At 36.1% G+C, this 25,587-nt stretch overlaps 3 protein-coding genes across 8 annotated transcripts in view; 1 reads left to right on the top strand and 2 right to left on the bottom strand.

Moving 5' to 3' along the window:
• Positions 1 to 22,815, bottom strand: part of LOC119641859 (serine-rich adhesin for platelets) — a 62,075-nt gene extending 39,260 nt beyond the window's left edge. For 2 of the 5 annotated variants that reach the window (XM_038040742.1, XM_038040743.1), the window contains exons 1-4: positions 22,482 to 22,754; positions 11,140 to 11,900; positions 10,739 to 11,059; positions 1,951 to 10,221 (exon numbers count right to left, since the gene is read on the bottom strand). In XM_038040742.1, the coding sequence (XP_037896670.1) occupies positions 1,951 to 10,221; positions 10,739 to 11,059; positions 11,140 to 11,183 (8,636 nt within the window). In that variant the 5' untranslated portion in view covers positions 11,184 to 11,900; positions 22,482 to 22,754. Of the gene's footprint in view, positions 1 to 1,950; positions 10,222 to 10,738; positions 11,060 to 11,139; positions 11,901 to 22,481 lie in introns of all 5 variants that reach the window. The other 3 variants (XM_038040740.1, XM_038040739.1, XM_038040741.1) reach the window with 3 other exon arrangements.
• On the top strand, positions 459 to 1,942 carry LOC119641861. Its single transcript, XM_038040745.1, has 2 exons — positions 459 to 1,022; positions 1,081 to 1,942. Exons 1-2 carry the CDS (start codon positions 482 to 484, stop codon positions 1,854 to 1,856), a joined length of 1,317 nt encoding a protein of 438 aa, XP_037896673.1. The 5' UTR covers positions 459 to 481; the 3' UTR covers positions 1,857 to 1,942.
• A 977-nt stretch (positions 22,816 to 23,792) lies between the features above and the next one.
• LOC119641862 (ribonuclease P protein subunit p30) lies at positions 23,793 to 25,138 on the bottom strand. Of its 2 annotated transcripts, XM_038040748.1 has the most exons (7): positions 24,895 to 25,138; positions 24,654 to 24,841; positions 24,527 to 24,595; positions 24,335 to 24,467; positions 24,193 to 24,271; positions 24,052 to 24,131; positions 23,793 to 23,992 (listed from the first exon to the last, which is right to left on the bottom strand). In XM_038040748.1, the coding sequence occupies exons 1-7, from the start codon at positions 24,983 to 24,985 to the stop codon at positions 23,814 to 23,816; spliced, it is 819 nt and encodes a 272-aa protein (XP_037896676.1). In that variant the 5' UTR covers positions 24,986 to 25,138; the 3' UTR covers positions 23,793 to 23,813. The 2 variants fall into 2 exon arrangements, with proteins under 2 accessions (XP_037896676.1, XP_037896674.1); XM_038040746.1 differs by having other exon boundaries at positions 24,193 to 24,467.
• Positions 25,139 to 25,587: the final 449 nt, after the last annotated feature.

Raw genomic sequence — 25,587 nt, 5'->3', positions numbered from 1 at the left:
CGAAAAATGTGCACGAATTTATTTCTTAAGTGAAAAATGTTCTCTAAACACAAATGTGGAACACACAAAATGTTGTGCTTGTCGACTTGATATTATAGTTGGTATGCAGATAAGTTGTGCCACCATTACTTCCTGCTAATAGTCATCAATTAATTATGCAACAAAAAAAACAAAAAAATATCGGTTTTCAAATGTTATACTATAAGTCATAATTGACCGACATGTTATAAAAAAACATGAATATTTTTATGGCTTCATAAACTTGATATACTCCATTTTCCAGGAATAGCGTAGAAGAACCCACAAATTTTGAATGTCAAGTTTAATTTTCTGATGTATCGAAAATTAAAAGAAAAAATATATATTTTTATAAAGAACTTCTCTGCTCATTAAAAAATTTTAATTTGAACTTCTGGTACAAGAAAATATAATGGCAAGCATGCATTCCCAATCGTCTTCCCATTATTCTGAAGGCACGCAAATGTTATCAGCGCGTAGTCTGGCTGTGATGTCGCACAGAGAACGAAAGTTGCAGCAATCAGCCGAAACGTCAATTGCCTTGGAAGCTTTTATTAATAGCTTGCGATTGGATACATTTTTTCAGTTAAGTGGGGAAGAACAAGAAGAACGTTTGGCAAGTATTGACGCTGTTGAATTATTCGCTGCTCTACGCGATGTTAATCGTGAGCTAGCTATAGCCCGCTTGGAGAATCATTTTCTAATTGACTTCTTGGAAAAAAACGATCCAAAATTGCTGATAGGCTTACAACAACGAAAATCGCGACAAATGTCGCAGATCTTCACAGGACGTGCGCAAAAGGATACAACGGGATTATCAATAGCAAGTTCTGGAGGTCGCACTAGGGGTTCTTTAACAAAATCAGTAACAATGTCAACTTATACAATTTACAATCAGAAAAAAACAGCCATGGATTACAAATTGAACTTTCGGGCCAAAGCAGATATGGCCGAAAAGACAGCAAACGAAGTCGAAAAAAGAGTGCATGAAATTGAGAGAGCTGGTAAGAAAATAAAAATTACTGCTTAACAAACATTTCGTTACTCTTCTAACTTTTGCAGCTGCCAAAGAAATTAAAATTCTTCGTGGACATATGGAAGAGATACATTACATGTATGAGGAGACCCGGGAAACGACAAAAATTTTTCAACTACATTTTATGCGAGACGACAAGGATTTAGCTTTCCTTAACACAGCCACTGAGAAGCAATTGGAGCGTAAAATTAGAAAATTTGTTAATAACTGGTTGAAGAATGCTAGAGCCTTATTAAGCACCATGCGGTTACGCATTACAGCCCTGCATGAACATTGCCAGCAATTACGCAACGAATTGCTAACCAAAGCTGACTTAAGTGGCATTCTTACTTCCGTTGACTTCGAAAAGTTAATGATTAAACGAACCGAACTCGTAAATGCTTTGGAGGAGAAAAATACTCATATGGCCGGATTGAAAGGCGTAACTGGTAAGGCGTCCCTTTCCATGTCTGAAGAAAAACAAGTAATGATGAATATTGAAGAAGAATCAAAGCAACTGAATAACAAAACTTTGGACGTTATAAAAACGATAAGTAAACTAGAAAAGGAAGCCAATCAGGTAGAGCTGGAAAATGATAAGGACTTGGAAATTTTAAATAATTTGAAAGTACAGTTGGAACGATATGAGGCGCCTAGTGTGCACGACTACATCGGTAAGAAGGACGAGGTCCTTGTACTGGAGAAGGAAGAAAAAATGTTAAAGCGAAAAATCTATATTTTGGAAATGAAACTAGATAACACTCAACGAAAATGCAAACGTAGAATTAGTTCAAGAATTTTGCCCGGCGAATATATTAAGTGATATATTTTTCGTTACATTTGGTTATATTTGTTTTAACTAATACGCTATACATAAACCAAATAATCTGAAAATCAAAAGAGGGTATATTCCTTACCCGAAAGACAAAAGGCCTTTTTCTACTTTGAAGCATTCTGATTTTGCCCAGTTTCCATATTGTATTTCTTCCAGTCCTAAGGCCGCCAAAGCATCTCGTTCACGCGGGATGTAATCGTCATTAGCTTTTTTTTCACGACAACGATCCCGTTTCTCCTTTCGAGCCCTTCTTGTCGATCGCAAACCTATACCGCCCTCCTCATCACTGTTTTCATTTGACGAATCGTCAGAGTTTACGTCCATAACGTCTTCATGGCCATAGCGCTTTATCTGAGTACGACGCCTGGGTTCGGAAAGCACTAAATCTTCAGTTTCATCCCGTTCGCAGATTTCTGGATCGATATCTGCCTTCTTTGCCCATTTGGTCCAGAAATCTGGGTCGTCAATTGTAATATCAGATCGGTTACCGGAAGCAGCGAAAGAAGCTTTAGAAAATGTAGAGCCCTTCTCCGATTCCATAGTTATCACTTGAGTACGTCTTTGCAATATAGAGTCAATATCCTCTTCGCAAAATTTATCTCCAGCATTATCGTCGTCCATAACGGCACCATAAGCGCCTTTTTTCAACAAATCCTCAATTTCCTTTTTTGACAACTGCTTGTTGCTACCATCTTTGGAAGCATGTGTATTCATAGACTGCAGAACGGCTTTATCCAATCCTAATTTTAGCGAAGCTTTATCAAACATCTCCCTTTCATATGTGTTGCGGCATAGTAAGCGATATATTTTAACCATTTTTCTTTGTCCAATGCGATGACAGCGAGCTTGAGCTTGCAAATCATTCTGTGGATTCCAGTCGGAGTCATATATGATTACAGTATCAGCTGCAGTTAAGTTAATGCCCAAACCGCCCGCTTTGGTACACAAAAGGAAGACAAAGCGATCGGAGCCTGGTTTCGAATAACGATCAATAGCTTCTTGGCGCAGATTACCACGTATACGACCATCTATACGTTCGAAAGGATACTTTCGATAAACCAGGTAGTCTTCTAAGATGTCCAAGCATCTAACCATCTGACTAAATATCAACACTCGATGGCCATTAGCTTTCAATTTAGGTAGTAACTTATCAATTAGTACCATCTTACCAGCTGATTGTATAAGGTTTTTATAGTAGGATTCAGGGTCTTCGCCATGTTGTACTCGGTAATCGTATTGAATTTGCTCTTCAGCACCGTTCAATAGATACGGATGTATGCAGCATTTGCGCAACTCCATCATAGTATTCATGAGATTTGGTATATTGGCAGAAGTGGTGCCTTTCTTTAGAAAGGCAAAATTCTGTTCTAATATACCACGGTAATACTTTTTTTGGATATTCGTTAATTCCACCTCTATGATGGTTTCTTCTTTCGGAGCTAATGATTTTTCTACATCATCCTTAAGACGACGCAGCATCATAGGTTTCAGTAGTGCCTGCAATTTATTTACCTCCTCTTCGGTACGTAGGCTACCGAACTCAGCCATAAACTCTTCGGCTGAAGAAAATTGACTGGGTTCCAAAAAGTTCAACAAGGAGAACAATTCACTCATATTATTCTGCAAAGGAGTGCCTGAGAGCAGGACTCTATGTTCAAGATTTAATTGCCTTAGACCTTCCAGTAACTTGCAATTCCGATTTTTCAAACGATGAGCTTCATCAATGACGCATAACCGCCAGTTGAATGGCTTCAAGTCCATGTGATCGGTTACAATCATTTCAAAAGTAGTAATCAGCACGTTGAATTTGACAGGTTCTTTAAGAATTTTTCCGCTTTCGGATTTTAAGTAAAACTCATAATCCTGTATCATCTGCTTGCTAGTCACCGAGCCATGGTAAACCACCACATTCATGTCCGTCCAACTCTCAAATTCACGTTGCCAATTGGGAATAGTTGAAAGAGGAGCTATTACCAGGAAGGGACCTCGTATGCCATACTCGTAAACGGAATGAACAAAAGTTAAACTTTGTATCGTTTTACCGAGACCCATTTCATCTGCCAATATACAATTATGCGAATTGTACCAAGAAAATTTTAACCAATTTAGGCCTTCTAACTGGTAAGGCCTTAGAGTATTGCCACCCTTGAAAACAGGGGTTTTCTCCAATTTTTTCCATTGATCTGGATGCGGCCTCTTTTTATTTTTCCAGTCGCATCGTGGAGGAACTTTATTAAACTTCAAATATTGTTCAATTTTTTCAGCATCCACGTCTTCTTCAAGTTCCCAAGTGCAATCTTCATAGGGCAAGGACTTCCACTTAACCAAATAATGTTTAGTGGTTTCTCCACTCTGTTCATCGGTGTGAATGGACATATCCAAAACTCTATCAACTTCCACAAAGTCAGGATTAAAGTATTCTTCTTCAATATTGTCGAATATGTTGATTTGTTGGGCTTGTTTTTGTTGAAAACGTCTAATTTTTGCTCCAACTCTTCGGTCGCCTTTATAAAGTTCCTCCTCAGTGCGCCACTCACAATGCAAATAAGAAAAATTTCGGTATTTAACTAAAAATTCTTCCACCTCTATGAATACTGGCTCTGGTTTAGAACCGTCACCCAACTTTTCCTCCTTTACGACTTTAACGTCTACCGACTGGGATTCCTTTTCATCAATTCTATTTTTCGCTGAGTCAATAATTTCAGCCGAATTGCTCTTTTCTTCCGGAATCTTATCACTTCCTTCTTTCTCGTCTTTTTTTTCATCTGCATAATGGTTTTGTTCATTCTCATCAATTTTTAAATTCATTTCGCTTTCGTCTACATCCATTTTTTCGACTTTGTCACAACTACTAATTTCTTCGTTAGCAATTTTTTTATTATCATTTTGCTGTTCGCTTTCTTCCTTTAGTTCGATTAGCTTTGCATACGCTTCTATTTCTATTTTTTCTTCACTTTCTTTCGTCTCTTTCACATTGCCCTCATCAGGCCTTATTACTTCAGAATCCTTTTGTATTTCCTCATTTACCCCTTCCTTTTTCTCTACTTTTTCTTCGTTCGTTTTTAAAGCTTTTTCTTGTTCTTCGGGGCGTTCCTCGGATTTTCTTTCACTAATCCGTTTTTCTTTTTCCTCCTCTTCCTTAAGTGGCTCTGGTAGTGTATCAGGCAACAATTCTCTTTTGCCCATTCTCACGGCCAATACGTACTGCACCACCATACTATCTTCATCGCCAGTGTTTATGTACACATAATTCGGCTTGGCTGATATTGTGGGAACTACTAGCTCTTGCTTTTCGGACTTTTCATTTGTAGAAGTTGATGTAGCTCCAGAACTACCCTCGCCACCATCTTCGCCGGTCATCGATATTTTGTCATCACTAGTGGAGGGCAGATCACTAGCTGCCCCTTCGCCACCCGAATTTGAAGCTCCTTGCTCAGTTTTCTCAATATCACTAGAAGCACTGCATATAGGAACTGCGATACTTACAGTCTTCTTTTCTTTTTTAAGCGGTGAAGTATTCATTAAAGACGTAGTCTCTTCATCCGAAAATCGTAGCATTACATCATCTATATATTTCTTGCGCTGAGTATTACGGGATGAACGTCTTTTACTTGTATCTAGTTCTGAATCAGGAGGTGGTGACGGTGGTGGCGTGGATGCTAAATTGTCGTCCTCACCGTCGGATTCCGGGACAATACGACCACGATTTCTGCGCTTTTTTAAAGCTTTAGCGGAGAGCTGGGATCGTCGACGCCCAGAGCCACCGTCGTTGTCCACACGACCGCGTGCTGAACGCTTCTTATTTCTTCTGCTTGGTGTAGTAGTTGCATCCCCTGCCGAATCTGGTACGGAGTCAACTGTCTCGTCGCCAACTTCGGCGTTTGTATGTCCAGTACCATCGTCACCTTTTGGTATCTTCGAAACTGGTATGTCATCATAATCGGGAGTCTCACCTTCAGCTATAGACGATGTCTTAATATCATCCACTGTGGTAGTTTCTGGTTTACTTTCATTTTCCAGATCATTAACATTTGATCTGAGCACTAAAGGCTTATTATCTTCACCTTCACTGCCTTCAGCACATCTATCGTAATCGTTATCCTCCGGGAGTTTCTTTCTGCGGGCGCCGCCATTATTACTGCGTTTACGTCCTTGATGAGGTAATATTTCAATGGCTCCTCCTTCAGCCCCCTCTAATCCCTTAAACTTTTTCATTTTAGGATTACGTTCTCTGCGTGGTTTATTGGGATCCTTAGGAGTACGCGGCTTCCGCGATTTTTTTTTCCCAATAGCATCCGTCGAAGTGTCTAATTCATTCGCAGAATGTACGTCTTGAGAATGATCACCCAACCCACTTTCATGGTATTCCATTAAACCGACTACAGATGTATCCCCAGCTCCTTGAGTAACACAATCCTCCGATACGGGTAGTTGATTAGGTGGTATTACATTCGATTGCTGCACGACACTCCCGCTGATAGTCACATTTTCGCTAGCAGCCTGAATCTTATCACCTTTCTTCACGCGAGGTTTTCTAGGTTTATTTGTTCCTTTTCCTCGCCCTCTGCCCGTTGTACTTGATACCTGTGGACTTTCTATCACTTGAGGTTGGTGCACTGCCGAAGTTCCATACAAGGAAGGTGGCATATTCTGATAAAGGGGACACTGTGGTCCCCCAGAACATTGATCTGTAACTTCATGTTGTTGCACTAGATTTAAACGTTCTTGTAACCGCATAATTTTCTCTTGATGATCTTGGCCTGGTGGCATACAGTACAATTCCTGCAATTGCTGTTGTAAGGCAGCGATTTCTTGCTGATGTAAAACTGGATATGGGGGGTAGCTTAAATGGCTTGAACCAAAAGGCTGTTTAATGCCGTGTGTAGAAGGTATGGCATGAGACTGTATTGGTGTTTGAGTTTGAGTTACGGTTCCGTCGTAACCCATAGCAGGTAAACCCGGTGCAGACGGCATTACGTGATGTGGGGTAATCATTGCAGCAATACCTTGAGGATGTTGTTGCTGCTTCTGCTGATGAGATATTAAATGCGATCCAGATGCTGCCGTTTTTGGAAGTAACAGTGGCTGATCTTGTGTAGACGGTATCGGTTGTGATTTCTCACTATGAGTAATTGCGTCCACCATAGGTTTACAAGCTTCAGATTTGTCCGCTATGTCGCTTCCAAACTGGTCGGTAGATTTCGAGGTCTCTGAATTAGCGCCAGCGACGCTTTCCTTCGATTTACTGGTCTGTCCCATGTCTTCAGTCGTTTCGTTTGTTTTTAAAGGCAATTCTTCCTTATTAGTCCTCGGAATTGTATCGCCTACTGTTGCCTCTTCCGCTAAAATTTCACCAGGGATTGCTGTCTGTCCTGCAGTCTCCATTTCTGCAGGATTTTCTTCACCTTCAATCGGTTTAATGACTTTCTCATTCACGTTACTTGCATCAACCATACCAATAAAAGAAGTTTGTGAGCTAGTATCCAAAATAGCAGCTGCAATAGGGACAGCAGAGTCGGGTGCATTCACAGCAGCATTTGTTGAAGACATTGAGTTATTATCGAAAATGCTTGCGCCAGCGCTTTCCAAAAGACCTCCACCACTACCACCACCGATCCCAGCATTTGTTGCAGAATTCGAATTGGAATTGAGTAATCCACCACTATTGGCTCCCATACTACTTTCTAGTGTGGCAGCGGCGTTATGACTAACGCTATTAATTGAGCTTTGAGAATTGCTATCATGTAAAGATGACGGCTGATTATTGACGATGCTGTTAGTTGAACTGTTACTGCTACTATTGTTACTGTCGTTGGCTGCAATTGCTAACGTAGAAGAATCATTTGAGTTAGCTGTCTCATTCAATATACCGCTGATTAGATGATGTTGTGTCGGCGTTGATGGGGTGATGGGCTGCTGCAGCTGTGGCTGCTGAATTTGCGGCTGATTTGACGTGCTGGACAAAGTGTTTAAAGGTGAAGATACACGACTTGGCGACAATGTAGCCGAAATCACTGGCACTTGTTGTTGGGGCTGTAATTGTTGCTGTTGCTGATGTGATTGCTGCTGTTGTTGTAACTTTTGGACTGAAATCCCGGAGTCTGTTGCATTATTATTTGCTATCATAGAAGAAAATGGATCCCCCATAACTTGCTGCTGATGTTGCGGTTGTTGATGTTGCTGCTGTTGTTGAGAACTGAAAGGCTGTGGTTGTGTGTGTTGTTGCTGTTGTTGGTGTGGATGGTGAGGAGATTGATGCGATGACGTAGGTTGCTGGTGTTGGCGCGGAGATGATTGTTGCAAATGAGGGGGAGGAACACTATTATGCAGTGGTGACTGTTGGTGTAATTGCAAATGCGTTTGATGTTGTTGATGATGCTGTTGATTATTAGTTGTTGTGACACTCGAATTCATTTGTGTGTCTTGCGATGATGTGCTGCGTCCAGACAACAAGTTTTCAGTAGGCATTTGGTGATGTACTGTGTGATGATGGTGATGCAAAGACGTCAAAGTAAGTGGTGGCTGTTGTTGCTGTTGTGCTTGGTGTTGCTGATGCTGATGATGCATGGGCGACATTGAAGGATGTGCAGATTGAAGCTGTTGCTGTTGAGAACTGCTTGTGTTACCTACAATGTCGTTAATGGAATGCTGGAGTTGTTCATTTAGCTGTTGCTGCTGATGATGATGTTGCGTAGTTTGTTGTTGTGATGATGGAGGAGGCTGTGCTTGTTGTTGAGAAGTGGCTTGCTGTTGCTGTTGAGGTGGCTGCTGCTGTTGTTGCGATGCTTGTGCTTGATTCATTGAGGCAGGAGTTTGTAAAGTTGGAACATGCGATGGAGGAGGTTGTGTCTGAGATGATTGTGGCGCTGGTTGCTGTTGTTGCTGATGGTTCATTTGACTCTGGGCTGGTGATGGAACTCCATATATGCCCATTTGCTGCGATTGTTGTGAATGTATTTGCTGTTGATGTTGCATTTGCTGCGGACCGGACATACTCCCGCCCGGCATGGGCTGTTGACTTTGCGGAAGAGCTAGATGTGTAGGCCATTGTTGATGGTGTTGCGGCGAAACAGGCATTCTAGGCCCCATTGGCCCATGCCCTGCAGTGGATTGCCGATATGGTGATGGATAGTCAAGAGTACCTCCAGACATGCTTTGACTCGGCATTACCATCTGTTCTAAAGCTTGCAAGGTATTCACGGGTGGTCCGCCTCCTCCAGATTTTGAACCAGGAACTGAACCTCCACTATTTGCCGTGGAAGTTTGTTGTCTTGGTGAGGTTAAACCTACCATTCCCGAGATGCTATGATGCGTAGGTTGTTGCTGCTGTTGACTTGGAGGTTGCTGCTGAGTTGAAGATTGCGTTCCCTGTTGTTGCTGTTGAGTAGATGGTGGCTTCGCTGGCGATATACCCGGACGAGGTGACATTTGTGGATGAGGGGACATCGTAGGCGGCCTAGGAGACATCTGTGGGGAAAGTTGAGGAAAGGGAGCCCTGTATTGCGGCGAAGCGGTTGCTTGGTGCTTACCAGAAGATGGTATGTACGCCGGTGCTCCTCCTACCTGTGGCTGTTGGGAAGGTGGTTGTTGCTGCTGTGCCTGCTGTTGTGGCTGTTGTTGATGATGACCACCGTATGAGCTGGGTACCGCCATTCCATGGGGAGGAGGAAGCTGTTGATGTTGGTTCATAAGACCAACATGATTTTGTGGTGGCTGCTGTTGTTGTGGCTGTTGTTGCTGTGTTTGCTGGCCTTGTAGTAGATGCGCGGAACTTTGCTGCTGTTGAGGTGGTCCTAAATTTGTTACACCATGCTGCAAACCCGTCGGTGGTTGCTGTTGTTGTGGGCCAGGTCCCATGTGCGCAACTGGATGAGCTCCTAGCTGAACAACTTGTTGCTGACCGGAGAGATGGTGACTGGGAACCGATACAGGAGCAGTTGTCGCATGCTGGCTGTATGAACTAGATTGATCTAAGCCAGCATGTCCATAGCTACTTCTACCAGTCTGCTGATGCATGGATGCAGTATAAGGACTGTGGCTATAAGTTTGGGGACCGCTAGGTACATTGCTTGGCCCGCCAGATTGTCCTTGTGTCGGGCCACCTGGATACAATTGGTGCTGTGTTGGTGGCTGTGGATAATGCTGAGGCAGGCGTGATTGTTGGCTTTGTTGTTGTTGCTGTTGGGCCGTAGTCGCTTGCTGCTGTTGAGGCTGCTGAGTGAGTGCACTGTAACCACCGGCTCCTACATTAGACCCGGGCTGCTGCAATAAACTACTCATCATTCCTTGTTGTGGCCCATAGGGCAATTTTTGTTGCTCTTGCTGACCGTAGGCGGGCATGTGTTGACGATAGCTATAACGATTAAAAAATTAAAATCAAAACAAATACTTGTCTAAACTTCTCCAACATATTTGAATTCATGAATTTTGGCAATATCAACAAAGTTCTTATATGATTTTATCTTCGGACATGTGTCGATTTGCCGTATGGGATTCTTTTTTCGATGTAAATTACATAAATGATGCCGATTGTTTATTGTTTATAGTGTAATTAATTAAAGCTGTTGAGCACATTTTACATACTTAATTGATATTTTAGTCTAGTCCGCCTGTAAGCTGTCAAGTAAATGTAAACCAAATAAACAAATTTAATATTCTCTCTTATTGAGAGTAAAAAGTAGTTCAAGCAATATTACTGTGGTGTTGATATATACTTATTAAAATAAGTGTTCCAGACTTTTACAGATATTTTCGGTTAATAAGATCAAAACAGCGTGCAAATTTATGCTCCCCTATGCATTTCCCCTTTTCCACGCGGGACCGTTAAACACTTTTTTTAAAACAAGTTAAATTTAAAAATTACGTCGGACCTTGGCTGTGATGAGGATTGTCTCTGTTGTGTGGAGGGACCAGCTTGAGGGTGGCCGTATGCTCCTATAGCCGTTCCGGGGTAAGCACTTGCTTGTCCGGGCACTGTGGGTGCAGCTCCCCAGCCACTTAATTCGCCCATACCCATACCGGCAAGCTGATCGGCTGCTCCCAAACCATATATATTTTCTGGCGTAGGTTGATACGCAGGATACTGACTTTGTTGCTGCAAAGGGTGAGGAGCCCTGTGCCGAGGTGGATAGCCGCCAGGAGGACCCATAGCCCGCGGCGAAGCGCCTGGATCATATCGATAATATGGGTCTCTGAAAATTATAAAAAAAGTCAATTGTTACATTTTATATTTAGCATATAAAATGGAAAAGAAGATATATATGATACCTACCCTTGATGATTTCCGTGAAACATATTTTGTGCATTGCCATCCATCAGTTGATAAAAATCGTTACAGTAAATATGCTTCGTCGCTTAGGCTCCCACTTATTTACTTACAATTCTATTTGTTGCCCTGTACGATGTTTTTAAAATAATGAGATAGCAAATAGCATAGCGTTCAATACGTATTGGATCTACCTTAACGAATTTCTTTACCACATTTTAGTTGTTAATATCATTCATCTTAACTTCATTAATTCGAAAAAAATGATCCATATAAATTAATAGATCAATGAAAATAAAATGCGAACAATAAGAGATGTACAAAACGACACACACCACAAGTTAAAATTTTAATAAATAAATAGTTATTGGTGTTTGTTGATATTTAAAAATCTAAATTAGAATAATATTTTACTGTCTTCAACTATTACACACAAATATTATTGTTGTATTAAAATCACTGATGGAAAGTCGTTATTCCCCCGATGTTGTTCCCACTTTGGCTTGCATGTTCCAAAGTTTTTCTTTTATTCGACCAATGGAAACCAACCACTTTACCACTTTTAGTCTTTCTATTTGCAACTAATAAATATAAAAATCGAAGACGGTATTTTATTATAATAACATTTTTTGATATCAAAATAAAAGCCTTTAATATTTTTATGTGGAGATATTTTAAAATCCCAAAAGCATTGAAAAGATGCAGTTAACAGTTTTATGAGTATTTTTTGTGCAAAAATTAAAGGCTTCTTGACATTCAAACTGCATCTGGAAAAACACAAATAATATATTGTTAGTTTGATTGAAAGGACATTGTTAGTTTCTTTAAAAAGACAAACTGTATAAAAAATTAACAGTGACATATATATATATGATATATATACATGTATATAATTTATACACTATATATATATATATATATATATATATATATATATATATATATATATGAGTATGTATATATAAGTCAACATTGAGTTAACTACCCGTCAGCGACAGTTTTTGTTCTCTTATTACCTGCAAAGTATATGTACCTACTAGGCATTAATCAAAATTTTTGTCAACTGGACTAAACTATTTAATGAAGAATATATATTTTATTATTATAGATTATGAAAGTTGTGTTCGTTATTAGGTTCTTTAAAACCTTTGGTTATGCAATTTTAAACGATTGTACTTATTAATTTCTAAGACAAAACCCATTTCCGCTTTGTTCCATGCATGATTGCCAATAGGTCCTTTAAAAAATAGCACTTTCTCCCACGGCAACACTTACTAAATAGTTCACTGAATTAAAAATGTATAGCCTTGACTGACACATCATCGAATGCAACGACAGAAAATTTAGAAGCCAAGTCTTTGCATAGAGAACGGTGTGTAGGGGTACGTTGTGTCGACGAAAAAATGAATGACGAACAAAAAGCTAACACTAAGTTCTGTTTTAATTTTTTAGCCAAACGAAGCAATTAATTAAAAAAGGTTTTGCTGATAAGTATTTATCTCTGGTAAAACAGTCGGCGAATGGTGCATGCGAGCAGATAATTTAATTTCGTGTACGTTTCGTAACCATACTAGACTTTATTTTCCTTTGAATATAATATTCGACAGCACTTTCATGATTCAGAAATTTTTCTCTCGACTTTTCTGGTTTATTAGGCCATGATATGAATGATTTAAAAAGAAAGAAAATTGATGCAGAATGCCGCATTTTTAATAATTAATTGACCTTGATATATTTATTTAGAAATTACACAAGTTAAAGATGTAAAAGCATTTCTTTGAATAACTACTAGCGAATTACATATCAACTATTCTTTCTTTAACCCATATCTGATTGAAGCCTGCATAACATATATATTGTTTTCACTGTGTTACGCGATAAATAAAATGTTCATTACAATTTTAATTTTTATCTTTCTCTTAATCCATTCAATCGATGCCGCTATGAAAACTAAAATTGACACGCTGAAGAAAAAATTTGCCCAAACCTGATTCAGCACTCCGTTCGCTCTATAGTTGTTGGTGCATCAATATTTAAGGGGAAAAGCTATACGCTTATGATTATTAAAAGAATTTGTCTTTCCAAAGAATCTAAGAAAACAACACATACAGCGTACAGCGTCACCCCTCAAAATTGCTGCAGATTCTAAAAAAAACATCATTTCACTTCATTTCTTATAAAAATTATATAAAAAAATTTACAGTGCGTCTCCATCCTTTCGAAAATTACTAAAGTGTTTGAACAAATGTTGTAGGAATTTTTATAATAATATATTAACGATGTTAAGATAAACTCAGTAGGATTTCATTCTATTAGTCTCAGGTAGCTGTCACCTGTGACTTTTTATAGTTTTACAGATAAAGTTTTAAGCTGGGCGCTAAGTGACTCTGCTTTAAAAAAGAAGTTTACCTTTCGTTTCGACACGAATTTGCAACTTGTATGGCAATTTTTCTAATTTTCTTCACATCGTGTACATTATTTGAACCGTCTAGCAAATTTGTTTTGTAATAAAGAAACTTTCTGGACTTGGAAAATTGCCGCTAAAGGTCGTCAGTAGTATTCATTTTTGGCAATCTAGACCAAAAATTCAAATTGTTTTAACGTGTAGCTCACAGCATTCAAAATTGAAGGTACGAATATGTTTGTTAGTAGTACTTCAATTGTAACTGAAAGGTATACCGATACCCTATAAATAACTTCGTAGTTGTATTCACCATTGAAGGACATTGACCGATGTTTTCAATCAAAATTCAATTTAATTCGCGCCTTATAATGCGAAAAAACACGCACAGCGCAAATATTAAAAAATTCTTACCTACACTTTTGCTTTCCTGACATAAGACCATATTTTCATTTTTGTGGTTTTTAAGCAAAGGAAGCATTAAGACATTTTCTATATCGATTTATTGCTATAAATATCCTGATAAATCCATGAGGCTTAAACTTCATCTGAAAATTAAACTACAAAAAACATGGAGCTACTAAGTAACCGCGTTGACGGCCAGGCCGGTTGTCTGTAAGCTGTAAACCATAGATGTCATTAAAAACATTTCACATGTGGCAAGTGAACAAAGGATGGGAGGACCATCTTCTAACAGGAATGGGTGAGATTGAACCGATAAACAGACTTAGGCGGTTATCAAAGACACCAAACGCGAAATATATTAATTCTTCTTAAAAGTTAGAAAGAAGGAAGGCTAGGAAAATGCCGTCAATGTTTTTCAGCTCTCTATACCTACACCTCATTGGATTGGTCAAGCCGTTTATCGTGGACGTATGTTTTGCAAACCAAACCCCAGTCTAAATGACCTCGCACTAAATCTGTCTAATACGGCTGTTAGTTATACGATGCAAATAATTTGATATGTCTATCTGTCGACGTAAGCAGCTTTGCAACATTATCAGCGTTATTTTACATCAAATACTTGCAGTATGGTAAGGTATTAAACGCAGTATCGCAAGATAGTTTATCGAATTTTTTAGCCTTGGTATAGATACTGTCGTCTTTATCCTTCACGTCAAACCCAGTTTTCTCTGTGTCTGTATCCGTTCAGATATGCCTGTTCAAGTCTTTCTTACCTCAAAAAGATCATGTCGGCTGGTGAAATTACATGCCACGCACTCGAGGTATACGCAAAAGGTGAAAGACAATATTATTCGAATACGTTGTCTTGCATCCGCATAACAAATAATTATTCATCGCGCATTTTTCATGCAAAATATACCAAGGTTTTTAAACTTTTTTATTGTTACATTTTCATTTTATATTTCGTAATGTTTTAAAACAATTCGAAAATGCCAAATGATGATGATGATGATGATGATGAATAAAATTACTATTTTTTAAATAAAATACATCACAGAACAGAATAAAACTGAAATATATCACATTTATTGATTTTTTTATCATCGAAAAACAAGCGAAAGCCGTATGTAATGCAACAAATAAAATCAAAAAACAGTTCGATGTTAGTTGTCAAGAAATTTTTAGCGAAATGATAGCACTGAAGCCGACGTATAGGAAATGCCACACAGACAAGAATATTCCTTTAATGATTCGAAAACATAAGCCATGAAATTTAGAAAATAAATTGATAAACTTTGACTAATTTTGCTAAAGCCAATAATTTTTTCCTCATTTTTCTATGAAACACCGAGGGATGAATTAAAAAAAGAAACAATTCAATATAATAGGCACCGACTTGTTTACTTTTTGAAGTATATGTGAGCAACCATAATGATTATTTTCATTTCAATTCAAATTGTCCGTTTAACTTATTTATTGTCTACATAAATTAATTTAATTACTATAAGCACGATTTTATGTCTTCTCCTGGCATGTTAACAGATACAAAGCGAAAATCTTTCGTATGTCAGTTTAGGAAAACTAGAGAAAAACGAGAACAATGAGAGCATTCTTCACGCTCTGCTCTCTCCCATCTACGCCTTAGTTCAAGATTCGACAAAAGACATGCGAAAGTGAAGGACAGTCGTATGCAATAACAAACGAAATATTAACTACAATAGTAGCATCATCCGTTATTTCTAGCAACAAATGTGAAGCATAATACATAATATAAACAAAAATATACGCAGGAGCAAGTACTTAAACATCCAAGCATGAGTTCGATACGACGCACAACCTTATGCGAACGACGTATTAATGTCTGCAACTTTATCGAATACGAATTTAAACAAACATTAATTCTAATTTTTGTTTTTTTAATTAAAGGCGTGTCAATACACATATGACTTCTGTATAGTAGCAGTCTTCAAACGACATGTGTCAAAATTGTGCGACGTTTCAAATTTACAAGTTCCTGGTTCAGCCAGAAAGGTGTGGTGTGAAGCCTATGTCATTAGCTGCCAAAATCTGGCGCTACTTCTAACACTCAATGGTAGAAACAATGCAAGTAATACGATCGCCACAGGTGTGCTACGGTAATCTAATTTCAGGACAATGCACAAGCGCAAACAGTGAACCAAACAATAATAATGTAAATTTGTAAATTTTCATCACAATTGATCAACTAACAAATATTGCATCCGCCTGAGTGGCCGAGTAGGCAAGAGTCTCGACTAGCAACTCAATAGTCGTGGGTTCAAACCTCAAGTGCGGTAGAGTTTTTTAATAAAAGCCGATAGCCCTAGATGCTAGTGCTTTAAGACTTTAGTCTTAGAATTTATTCTCTGGCTAAATTTATAATAATAATAATAATAATAATAAATATTGCAAGCAGTATTTGGCAGATTATAAAAAATTTTATACTAAAATTGGAGCATTTTTGTCTTTAAATTAGTACTATTAAGAAATTCTACGTGTTTCAATCGATTGGGAATTAAGGTAAGGTACGGCCAAGGAGATACTTTCAAAAAATTTTGTTTTGCAAGAGCTGCTTCGCGCCCCTTTGCTTTGAAAAAACTGTTAACAATTTTTGTAAATATAACGAACATTTTTGTCGTCAAATATACCAATTTTATGTCAAACCCTTCATTGATAACTTTAACAATAAAATTGGAAACAATGGAAAAGTCAATCCAAAGTAGCTATTATTGTAGTGCTAACAATAACTACGACGAGATAATTTTTCATTTCGTTTTCAATAAACGCGTTTTGTACAAAAATATCCCTCAAACATAACGGTTAAGGTTGTGGGAACCACCTAAGAGTTCTGCGATTGAAATACTTAAATCTAAGACCATTCGTCGTATTGTTAATGCTGCGTGGTCCATTAACAACAGATGACTTGCATTCTCCATTTGCTAAAAATCGAATCCAACGCTTTTCTTTAAAATATTTTGTTAGTGAGTAATTACGTAAATCCATTGGCAATATCTCTTCTAGATGAGTCCAATGAATTACAAAGATTGAAATTTAAAAATTAATTTACTTTTGTTGCTTCAATTATATTTATGAAATTTCTAAGTTTATATAGCTTCTTTTTATTTATTTAAACATCACATCAGTAAAATAACATCCGTTATCTTGCTTACCAAGCATTTGCTTAGTTTCTTGTTAGATAGCCTATAAATTAAATGTCACAGAAATAAACTTCAATGTGTTGATTACAATTATATACATGAAAATTTTATACAAAATGAGGGAAAAAGCACTGGTCTTAAATAAATATAATCAAATTTCTATGTACTGTCCCGGTAAAAAATGAAGTACAATTGTGAACACTAAAATTTAAACCCTTCGCTTGCTACTCTAAAAAAGTAAGTGTAACGTCCAGAAAATTGTGACGGCAGCAGTTAATAAATTTCCTGATGTGAACTGCACAACACATACTGTTATTTTATTAAAGACATCACAAGGCATCTTTTATATTAAGTTTTTGCAAAAATTTCGATCAGGAACTTCTACAGCTAAAAAGGAAAAGAAATGAGAAATGATAGTGGCTGGATTCAACGATTTTGACCTTTTTCCACATAAAATAATAGTTTTTCATTTAGCATGGGATTTATTCACCATACACCAGCGCTAATCATGGAGCGCTAAAAAATCATTACTTTTATTGTTTATTTGAAAAAATCTGCTGCCGAAGCCCACCAAACACGTTCAAAGGCTTACGGTGATGCTGCTCCATTATATCCACCAATTGTCGCAAGAGTTGTTCAGAATACGCTGTTGCAGTTCCAATGAGAAGTTCTACCACTACCAGTGTACTCACGAGACACGGCGCTCCTGATTACCACTTCTTCAAATCGGCGCAGCAATTGCTTAGCTGGCACGCCGTTTCCCAAAGTTGAAGAAGTACGAAACCAATATAACTTCTTTCTACTTAGCATGACCATTTTGCCAAAAATATTGTAAAATGTAGAAAATGATGGAAACTATTTTTATTAATATATATTGTACCAATTTTCCACAATAAATGCCTTTTTCAAGTGAAAAAATGATCAAAATTTTTACAAACACCTAATGAACGATATACTTTGTTCAATAATGAAAAGTATACAACAATTTTCCGCCAAGCACTTTTCCATTTGGCAAGAGTAGTCGTATTAACGCAAGCGTCAAAACGGTGATTACAACTAACCACCGCTATGTTTTGAGAAATAATGAAAAATACTAAAAAAGATTATAGAGAAATTCAGAGAGAGTAACTAATTGTACACTAAAAAAATGACGTAGAAAATATACTACAAAAAACGAGAGAGTGAGCGAGAATGACTGTGTGCATCAAAATGGTTTCAGCCTGAATGGAGAAAGATTAAACTAAACATTTTAACCACTTTAGATTTTTTAACCGAGCAGCGCCGACAATCGATACCTTGCACGCATTTTACAATCCAAAGTTAAGAACATAATAAAAATAGGGAAATTTAGCCGAATAAAGACTTTATGAAGCATCATTATAATGAGAAGGAAAATCAAAAAGAGGCTCAATGTGGTCGCTATTTAAAACAATAAATTTACGTGCCAACTCATCAGTGTGGATCAAATTCTATCATAAAATACTACAACTTTTACATAGCTTTAATATGCAGGCTTATTATTTGCGAGAACGTTCATGTCAGAACATACTTTTTTTTAATTTTTGTTGAGAAATCTTAAAAATGGTACACAGTTAATTATTTTGAGAAAATGAGACAAATTTAAACCGATTGCATAGGCCCGCAAGAAACTTGTGTACCCTTGGCCAAGTATAAAAACAGTATCGGAAGGTAATAAGAGGGCAACGCTTTATAAAAAAAAAAAATATTAAACGAAGGAAATTTTAAACGTGAATACTTTTTAGGTACCGGTATAAATAACTTTTTTCGTTAATAATACGACAAATGACACAAAGAAAAGAAAGCGCACACCAATCCACTACAATAAAAAGCTACACATTTAGTGATGTAGAAAACACAAATGAAGAAATAACGCCAAAATGTTTTTTAAATTTTTTTCGAGTGTTTGAAAAAGTAAGTACTAGCTGTAAAGCATGTATGCGTTAACACTTGTTTTATTTTAAACTTATTAAAGTATTAGAAAAATACAACGGGTGTGATTTACAGACATGGCAACTTTAAAAGTTTTTTCATTTGTCTGGCTTTGACGTATAAAATGGAAGACAATGGAATCATCCCGGTCTATATAGAATCAGTCTATATGCTGTTCGAGTTAATTAGTTTCACTTATATATATATACACAAAAATTCGAATGGCAGGTGCGCATCGATAAAATTCGAAATCTCGTTAGCGCAAATTTGGAAACTACAAAGGTTCTTTTGGTTTAGTTAATTGGTTCAAGTACTTTTTGTTATTCTTTAAGACGTGGTGTTATTAGGCGATTGCGTTCATTTTGATGGGCGATTCCTACATGTAAAAATTATGTAGAATTGGGAATACCAGTGTACATAACGATTAAATTCAATGACTTTCTAACAATTCTCTAAAATAACACTTTCAAATCTAGTATTATTGAAATATTCAGTATATGCAGACGCACAAAATTGTATTTTCGGCATTCATTACTTTTATTGTTTGATTTGAAAAAATACGCAGAGGCCCGTCGAACATTTTTAGAAACTAATGGAGGTGCTGCTCGATCATAACCCAATTTCTGTCAATAACAAAGACCGCCCTCGTGAATTAAAAAGGTGCGAAGATAGTGAATTGAAAGATATATTGGACGAAAGCTGTGCCCAAACTCTTAAGGACATCCTAGCGATCAATAAATCAAAAGTTTTTAGACGAGGAGAATGATCCAAGGGGACGCAAAATGACTCCCATACGAATCGACTGAAAATGCCATTTCGAACCGTTTCAGCATCGCGGTAAGGTTGCTTACCTGCCGAAAAAGAAAAGTTTTCTGCGTCGAATTGTAACTGACGATGAAAAGTGGGAAGCCAAAGCGCAAAGCCTTGGTTAGTCCCAAGAACGAAAAGTTGACATAAATAGCTTTTAAGCTTTTAAAATTTTCACACAAGTGCGTGTATTATTATTAAGCAATACTGCAAAAAAATTGCTAGACCTTACAGTTAAATATAAGAAACTTATATATATATATATAGAACGCCTGGGACGTGCTCAGCAATAGACGTAGGTAAAGAATACAAACCGGTTAATCTTAGCTGTTTTTTTAGGTACAATAATATAAAGCGAGTATAAATAAAAACTCTGTTTGTTGTATATATAAGAACACGTTTTAAGCCGAAATAACTTGGTTATTGTTATGTATGCCGGTACTTGCACTTATAAAACTTAAATTCAATATGGAGCATCTTTGTCAACATATCCACCGTAATCAGTGCCATTATTTTCGCTATTGAACCACTCGGCAGGCACATGGGAGGGCGTATGTGTATCTATTTCTTTTAGATTGTACAAGCGAAAAAATTTAAGGGTAGAAAACTACACGGATGGGGGTACCCACGATTGCACGTCTTTTAAAATATAACCAAATAAAAAAAATTTGTTACCAAAAAAAAATTTTTTTTTAGATCTTGGGCAACTTATCAGTCCGTCTCAAACGAAATATGAACTAGCTTATTGTTACATTAAAGTGACCAGAAGATGCCTTAAATGGCACGTGTTACTTCCTTACAAGGAGAAGAAAGTTAGGTTTAGTTTTACTGATTAACTAATAATAGTAATTGTTGATGTTAAAATAGAAAAATAAAGTTCTTGCTTTAAAAAAAAGAAATATAAGCCAACATTCTAGAAATGTCACAGAAGTGTTCATTCTTCTTCTACGCTTTACCACAATAAACTTATATTGACCCTTGAAGAGGCTGTGAATTGACAACAAAAACAATTTTTAATTTTTTTCGCGCAACATGTCTTAAAAGAAGAGCGTCTACATATTCCTCCTTTTCTACCCAAAGATTCTAATCATTTTAATAATAAACAAAAATGCATTTGTTCGCTTTTCTGCCCACATAAATTTATCAATAGTGCATTAACATCCACATCCCGGAAAAGCTCGCTAGTTACTATAGCTACTTTGTTTTAAAAATGTACTTGTTAAGTATGTAATTATTTTTCTTAAGCGGGACGTTCACAGATATAAATGAGAGCGAACCTAACGAATTGATAAATTCTTAGATATATAACAGTGCATTGTAAATCGCGGCCTGAAATAATAACAAAAATCAATTTCTTCTTCAACTAAACTGACATAATTCACAATAACCTGATAATGCAAAACCAAATTTCAGCCGTAGAAAATTTTATGTAGCATATAGAAAGAAAAAAGTAAACTACATTATAATTTTTTTATGACATGATATAAGTGTTTCAAGTGCGTTCAAGAGGAAATTATTTAAATCTCATCCAAATTAATTAACTTATCCAAACGGAATGTATCTGTAATTTTATGGGCAGATTCATTGTACGGTTTATTTCTTTTATACATTAATTTGCTGCCTTGGGATAGTTAATCGTTTACTTTTCGTGCATCGATTTCTTCAAATGTGTAATCCCAACCGAAAGAAGCAATAGCGAAACAAATACAACCACACTTGCAAAATTATAAATGAGAAATCTCGCAATTAAGCAAAAAAAGGAATTAAAGTGGTGGCGAAAGTCAATATGAAGTACAGGTGCATTGGTAATAATAATAATATCACACGTTTACATTATCGGAAAGCAAGGAGGAACGATGGGAAACGACAGACGACGAAAATGTTGCAGATCAACTAATGAATACATATCATGTATCTTACATGAGTAAAAATAATGCAGAAAAAAGCTAGGGACAAAAAAGAAAGAAATAATCAAGCCGATTACACAACACATACGCAAATATATCATCATTATCAAATATGCTTATATTTCGTTTTCCCTAGGCTGTTCTTATAAAAAAATAATAAATCATTAAAAGAGAATGCGCTAAGTGAATACATGCTAAATTTTGTAATAGAGTAAGCAAATACACGTTTGAATCGGTGTATACACTCAGAAACAGTGCAAACACCCGTAATTGTATCATTGAAAACTTCCAGACAAAGAAAAATAACTCTAATCTGCAGCAACAAACAAAAATCAATTTAAATTAATATGCAAAATAAAATGAAGGATCGAAAAGGCAAGAATCTATTATAATTATATACATGTCAACGCACACTTTCGATGCTAAACGACAGCGTGAAAAAACGTATCTGCGAAATATTTGAGACTAAAAACACTATTTTCATATACCATTTCCTAATATATACAAAATTTATAAAATTGTCCCCTTGCTTACAGTTTTTATCATAAACTTCTCTGTTATAAGCAAATTTTGAAGATTTTGTTTTATTTTTGACGTTTTCTTTTAGCACAAAATCCTTATGCGTTTTTTGTTGCACATTTTTCACTTTTTCACTTATGTTTAGATTTAGAAAATAAATGAGTTTATTTTACTTATCCTCACCTTCAACATATTTTCATTTAAGATATTGTTTTTTTTTTAATTTAATTCTTTGAGAAGACGAAAAATTGTAGTGAAAAGCCACACAAACCAAAAAAAAAGTTTTTAATTCGTTTAGTTCGCGTCGTAAATGTCGCGTTCGTTAACATCGTCATTTTCTATGTTGTTGCTATTTCCTCAACAGTAACATTGGTGGTGCCTCAGAGTACAGAAATTTTTTGTCGCTTCGTTTTTAGTTTTTCTGTAAAAAATCTTTTCTTTTGCTTAGATCACACACTCAAACACACATTGGCTGTAAATGTGTATATATTATATTCATATATACATAAGTACTATTCATGCAAATTTTCACCTTTTGCAATTCCCATGTATACCCGAATTTCAAAATCTTTTTCAGATTTATAATTTTTTGGAAAATGCTTAAATTTTTGGGTACTCCATGTCTTATTACTTGTACTTGTGATTTTTAACAATTCTTTTTATTAATTTTCACTTTTATTTATGTTTCAGCAAATTTTCACTCGCTACTCTAGAAAATTAAATATACGACCACATTAAAGACCACCATTTTGTTATCTAGCAAAGAGAGCGCAAATCCATCTAGTAAACAGGGTTGTATTTTTCCTTTCAGTGAGAAAAGTTACAACAAAGAAGTGAACTTTTTTTATCATTGAATATTATTATTAATTAGGAAGGAATTTGCTGCTATCTACTTTAATTGCTATAGACAAAGACAAAATAACACAGGGATGTTATAAAGACTAGTTCCAATTATTATTCTGTACAATTATTAATTGTAATAAATTAATTAGCGTTTATGCTGGTTGGTCTCTTTAGTTACATTTTTACAATCGGATGAGATGAGAAACAAATATTTCTTTTTTACATTTGTATTTATAAAAACAGAGACGTTATTATAACCTAAACTTGTCGAAATATTGCCGGACTAGCGTAAATTTTCTGCCCAAAAATCTTGGCGAAGATCATTCTTAGTTGCCCATTGTCGCAGATTTCTGAATGACCTTCGTTTTGTCATAAATAATATAAAAAAATGACGATATCATAACCCAATCGCGCACTTTTAAATATTGAATGTAAATAATGCGAAGAAAATCCTATTTTTCATTACATTGCTGCACCATTATGTGAACGGGAATACTTGGGGCCATTAACGTCTACTCCTAAGATAATAAAAAAACAAAGCCGACCCAGGAGCGGTAGATGAAAAAATCTAAAATTCTTTTTATTTGATTTTATTATTCATTAAGTTAATTAAAATGTTTAATAAAAAGTTAAATTAGACCAAATAATTTTTAAATAAACGAAAATAAATGATTAAAATAGTCTTTTCTTTTTACTTGGCTGATCTTTAGGGTCTGAATCTTCCCGGATATTTCCTCCTAAGGTAATTTCTGCATTATTACCCAACTCACTTTTTTCTTCACAACTGTCAGAAAATAGGACAGGTCCTGAAGCCTTAATAAACATTATAGTCTTACCCAAACGCCTGCATTCTATATGACAGATTTACTTTCATTTACTATTTTTCAGAAGCTACAAAACCACAACTTACCCGCTCTTAAGAATAATTGTCTACCAAACCGATTTATAGCACATTTCGCTTGGTCCTCGGACAAACTAAATATAAATCCCCTTTAAGAAAAACTTTAGTTGTATAATGAACACTTTAGAAACATCACAATAACGTAATTACAAATTTGTCACGTCTTGAGGACCACGCAGCTCAAATACATTATTGGCACCACTGCTGATTATGATATTTTTTGATTTGCCTTTAATAAAATAATTGTGGGCAATTTTAATCAAATCTTTTCGGACCGTGGTATTAGTTATACATGGTGAATATTTTATTTCGAAGAATAAGCCTCTTTTTACAGCTAATTGATAACCCTTGCGACTGACGTGAATGTGGTTACCATGTTGGGCATCAAAGGTTAGTAAATCTCCATTAAACGCAGTGCAACAATGCTAATGGGAAAAAGATTATAAATTTCTTTATTTATCACATTAAAATGACATTAACTTACCGCTAGCGCAGCTTCAGTTTTGGGTTGTCCGGCAATAATATGGAATTTTCTTAGATTTATCGAATTCGTCTGAAGTTACAATAATACTCGATTTAGGGCTTTATTAATATATAAAGTATAAACATACCATTGCATGTGTAACCAATGCGTCTGCATAGCATATAGTTATACGTTGTAGGATTTTCAATTTATTCCGAAAATGTGTTTCGAGCCACATGAGATCGTGAGGCTTTGGAAAGACATCAGCTAAACGCTTACTATTTTCCTTTTTACTATGATCGAAGAATAGCTCGATAGCTATAGTTTTATAGCCCACTGTATGTATGCTATATTTAGTAACTAGCCAATTCAACTTAAACATTACTTACAAACGAACAGCTTTTCACATACTTCTTTAAGTAACACTTTATCTTCATTAAAAGGTATGCAAAAATCATAGAATTCCTTAGTTTCTTCCATTTTTTACATTCTTTAAAAAAAAAGATACTTATGGATGTAAACACGCGGTTGTTTACAAAAAAATTCTGACAATGTTACAACGCTGAGATTTTAAAGCGTATCTATCTAAAGAAAGTGAAAATACCAAACCAAACCGTGAAAATAAATCAAGTTGAAACGTTGTTCAAGCAGAATTCAGTAAATGGATAATCTCTTTTCTTTCTAAAATAAATTTAAGACCGACCAAACTCTCTGTCGAGCACATTTGTAATCCGCCGTAACAGGGATGTTTGAATTCAACCTTGTTCAATTTGTGTACTGCCGACTATATCAATGCAAAAGGGGTAATAGGTTTCCTTTCAACATACAAATAATTTTATTTTGACATTCCTTTTGACATACCTACATTGAATTTGTTTGATAATAACACAACATTCACATTAAAAAAATAAGAACGGCGTTGTCGAACACTCTAGAGGAACATTACATTCTTCTTTTTGATGGTTAGTTTTACTAAAACTGGGAGCATCCCCTAAAGGTATTGTCTTTTTTTTTATTTTTTGTTTATTAATTTATTTACTTACACATGAAGCTTAGCTAAAATAAATTAGCAGTCGAATTCA

Source organism: Glossina fuscipes, unplaced genomic scaffold (assembly GCF_014805625.2).
Source record: "Glossina fuscipes isolate IAEA_lab_2018 unplaced genomic scaffold, Yale_Gfus_2 183, whole genome shotgun sequence".
NCBI lineage: Eukaryota > Metazoa > Arthropoda > Insecta > Diptera > Glossinidae > Glossina > Glossina fuscipes.
This window is presented reverse-complemented; position numbering and strand designations above follow the sequence as displayed.

Coding starts and splice junctions, on each gene's coding strand:
- LOC119641861 (XM_038040745.1), top strand. CDS start 482: ATGTTATCAGCGCGTAGTCTGGCTGTGATGTCGCACAGAGAACGAAAG. Junction 1,023..1,080: donor GCATGAAATTGAGAGAGCTG/GTAAGAAAATAA, acceptor TAACTTTTGCAG/CTGCCAAAGAAATTAAAATT.
- LOC119641862 (XM_038040746.1), bottom strand. CDS start 24,985: ATGGAAGAAACTAAGGAATTCTATGATTTTTGCATACCTTTTAATGAA. Junction 24,596..24,653: donor CATTGGTTACACATGCAATG/GTATGTTTATAC, acceptor TTGTAACTTCAG/ACGAATTCGATAAATCTAAG. Junction 24,468..24,526: donor AAACTGAAGCTGCGCTAGCG/GTAAGTTAATGT, acceptor TTTTCCCATTAG/CATTGTTGCACTGCGTTTAA.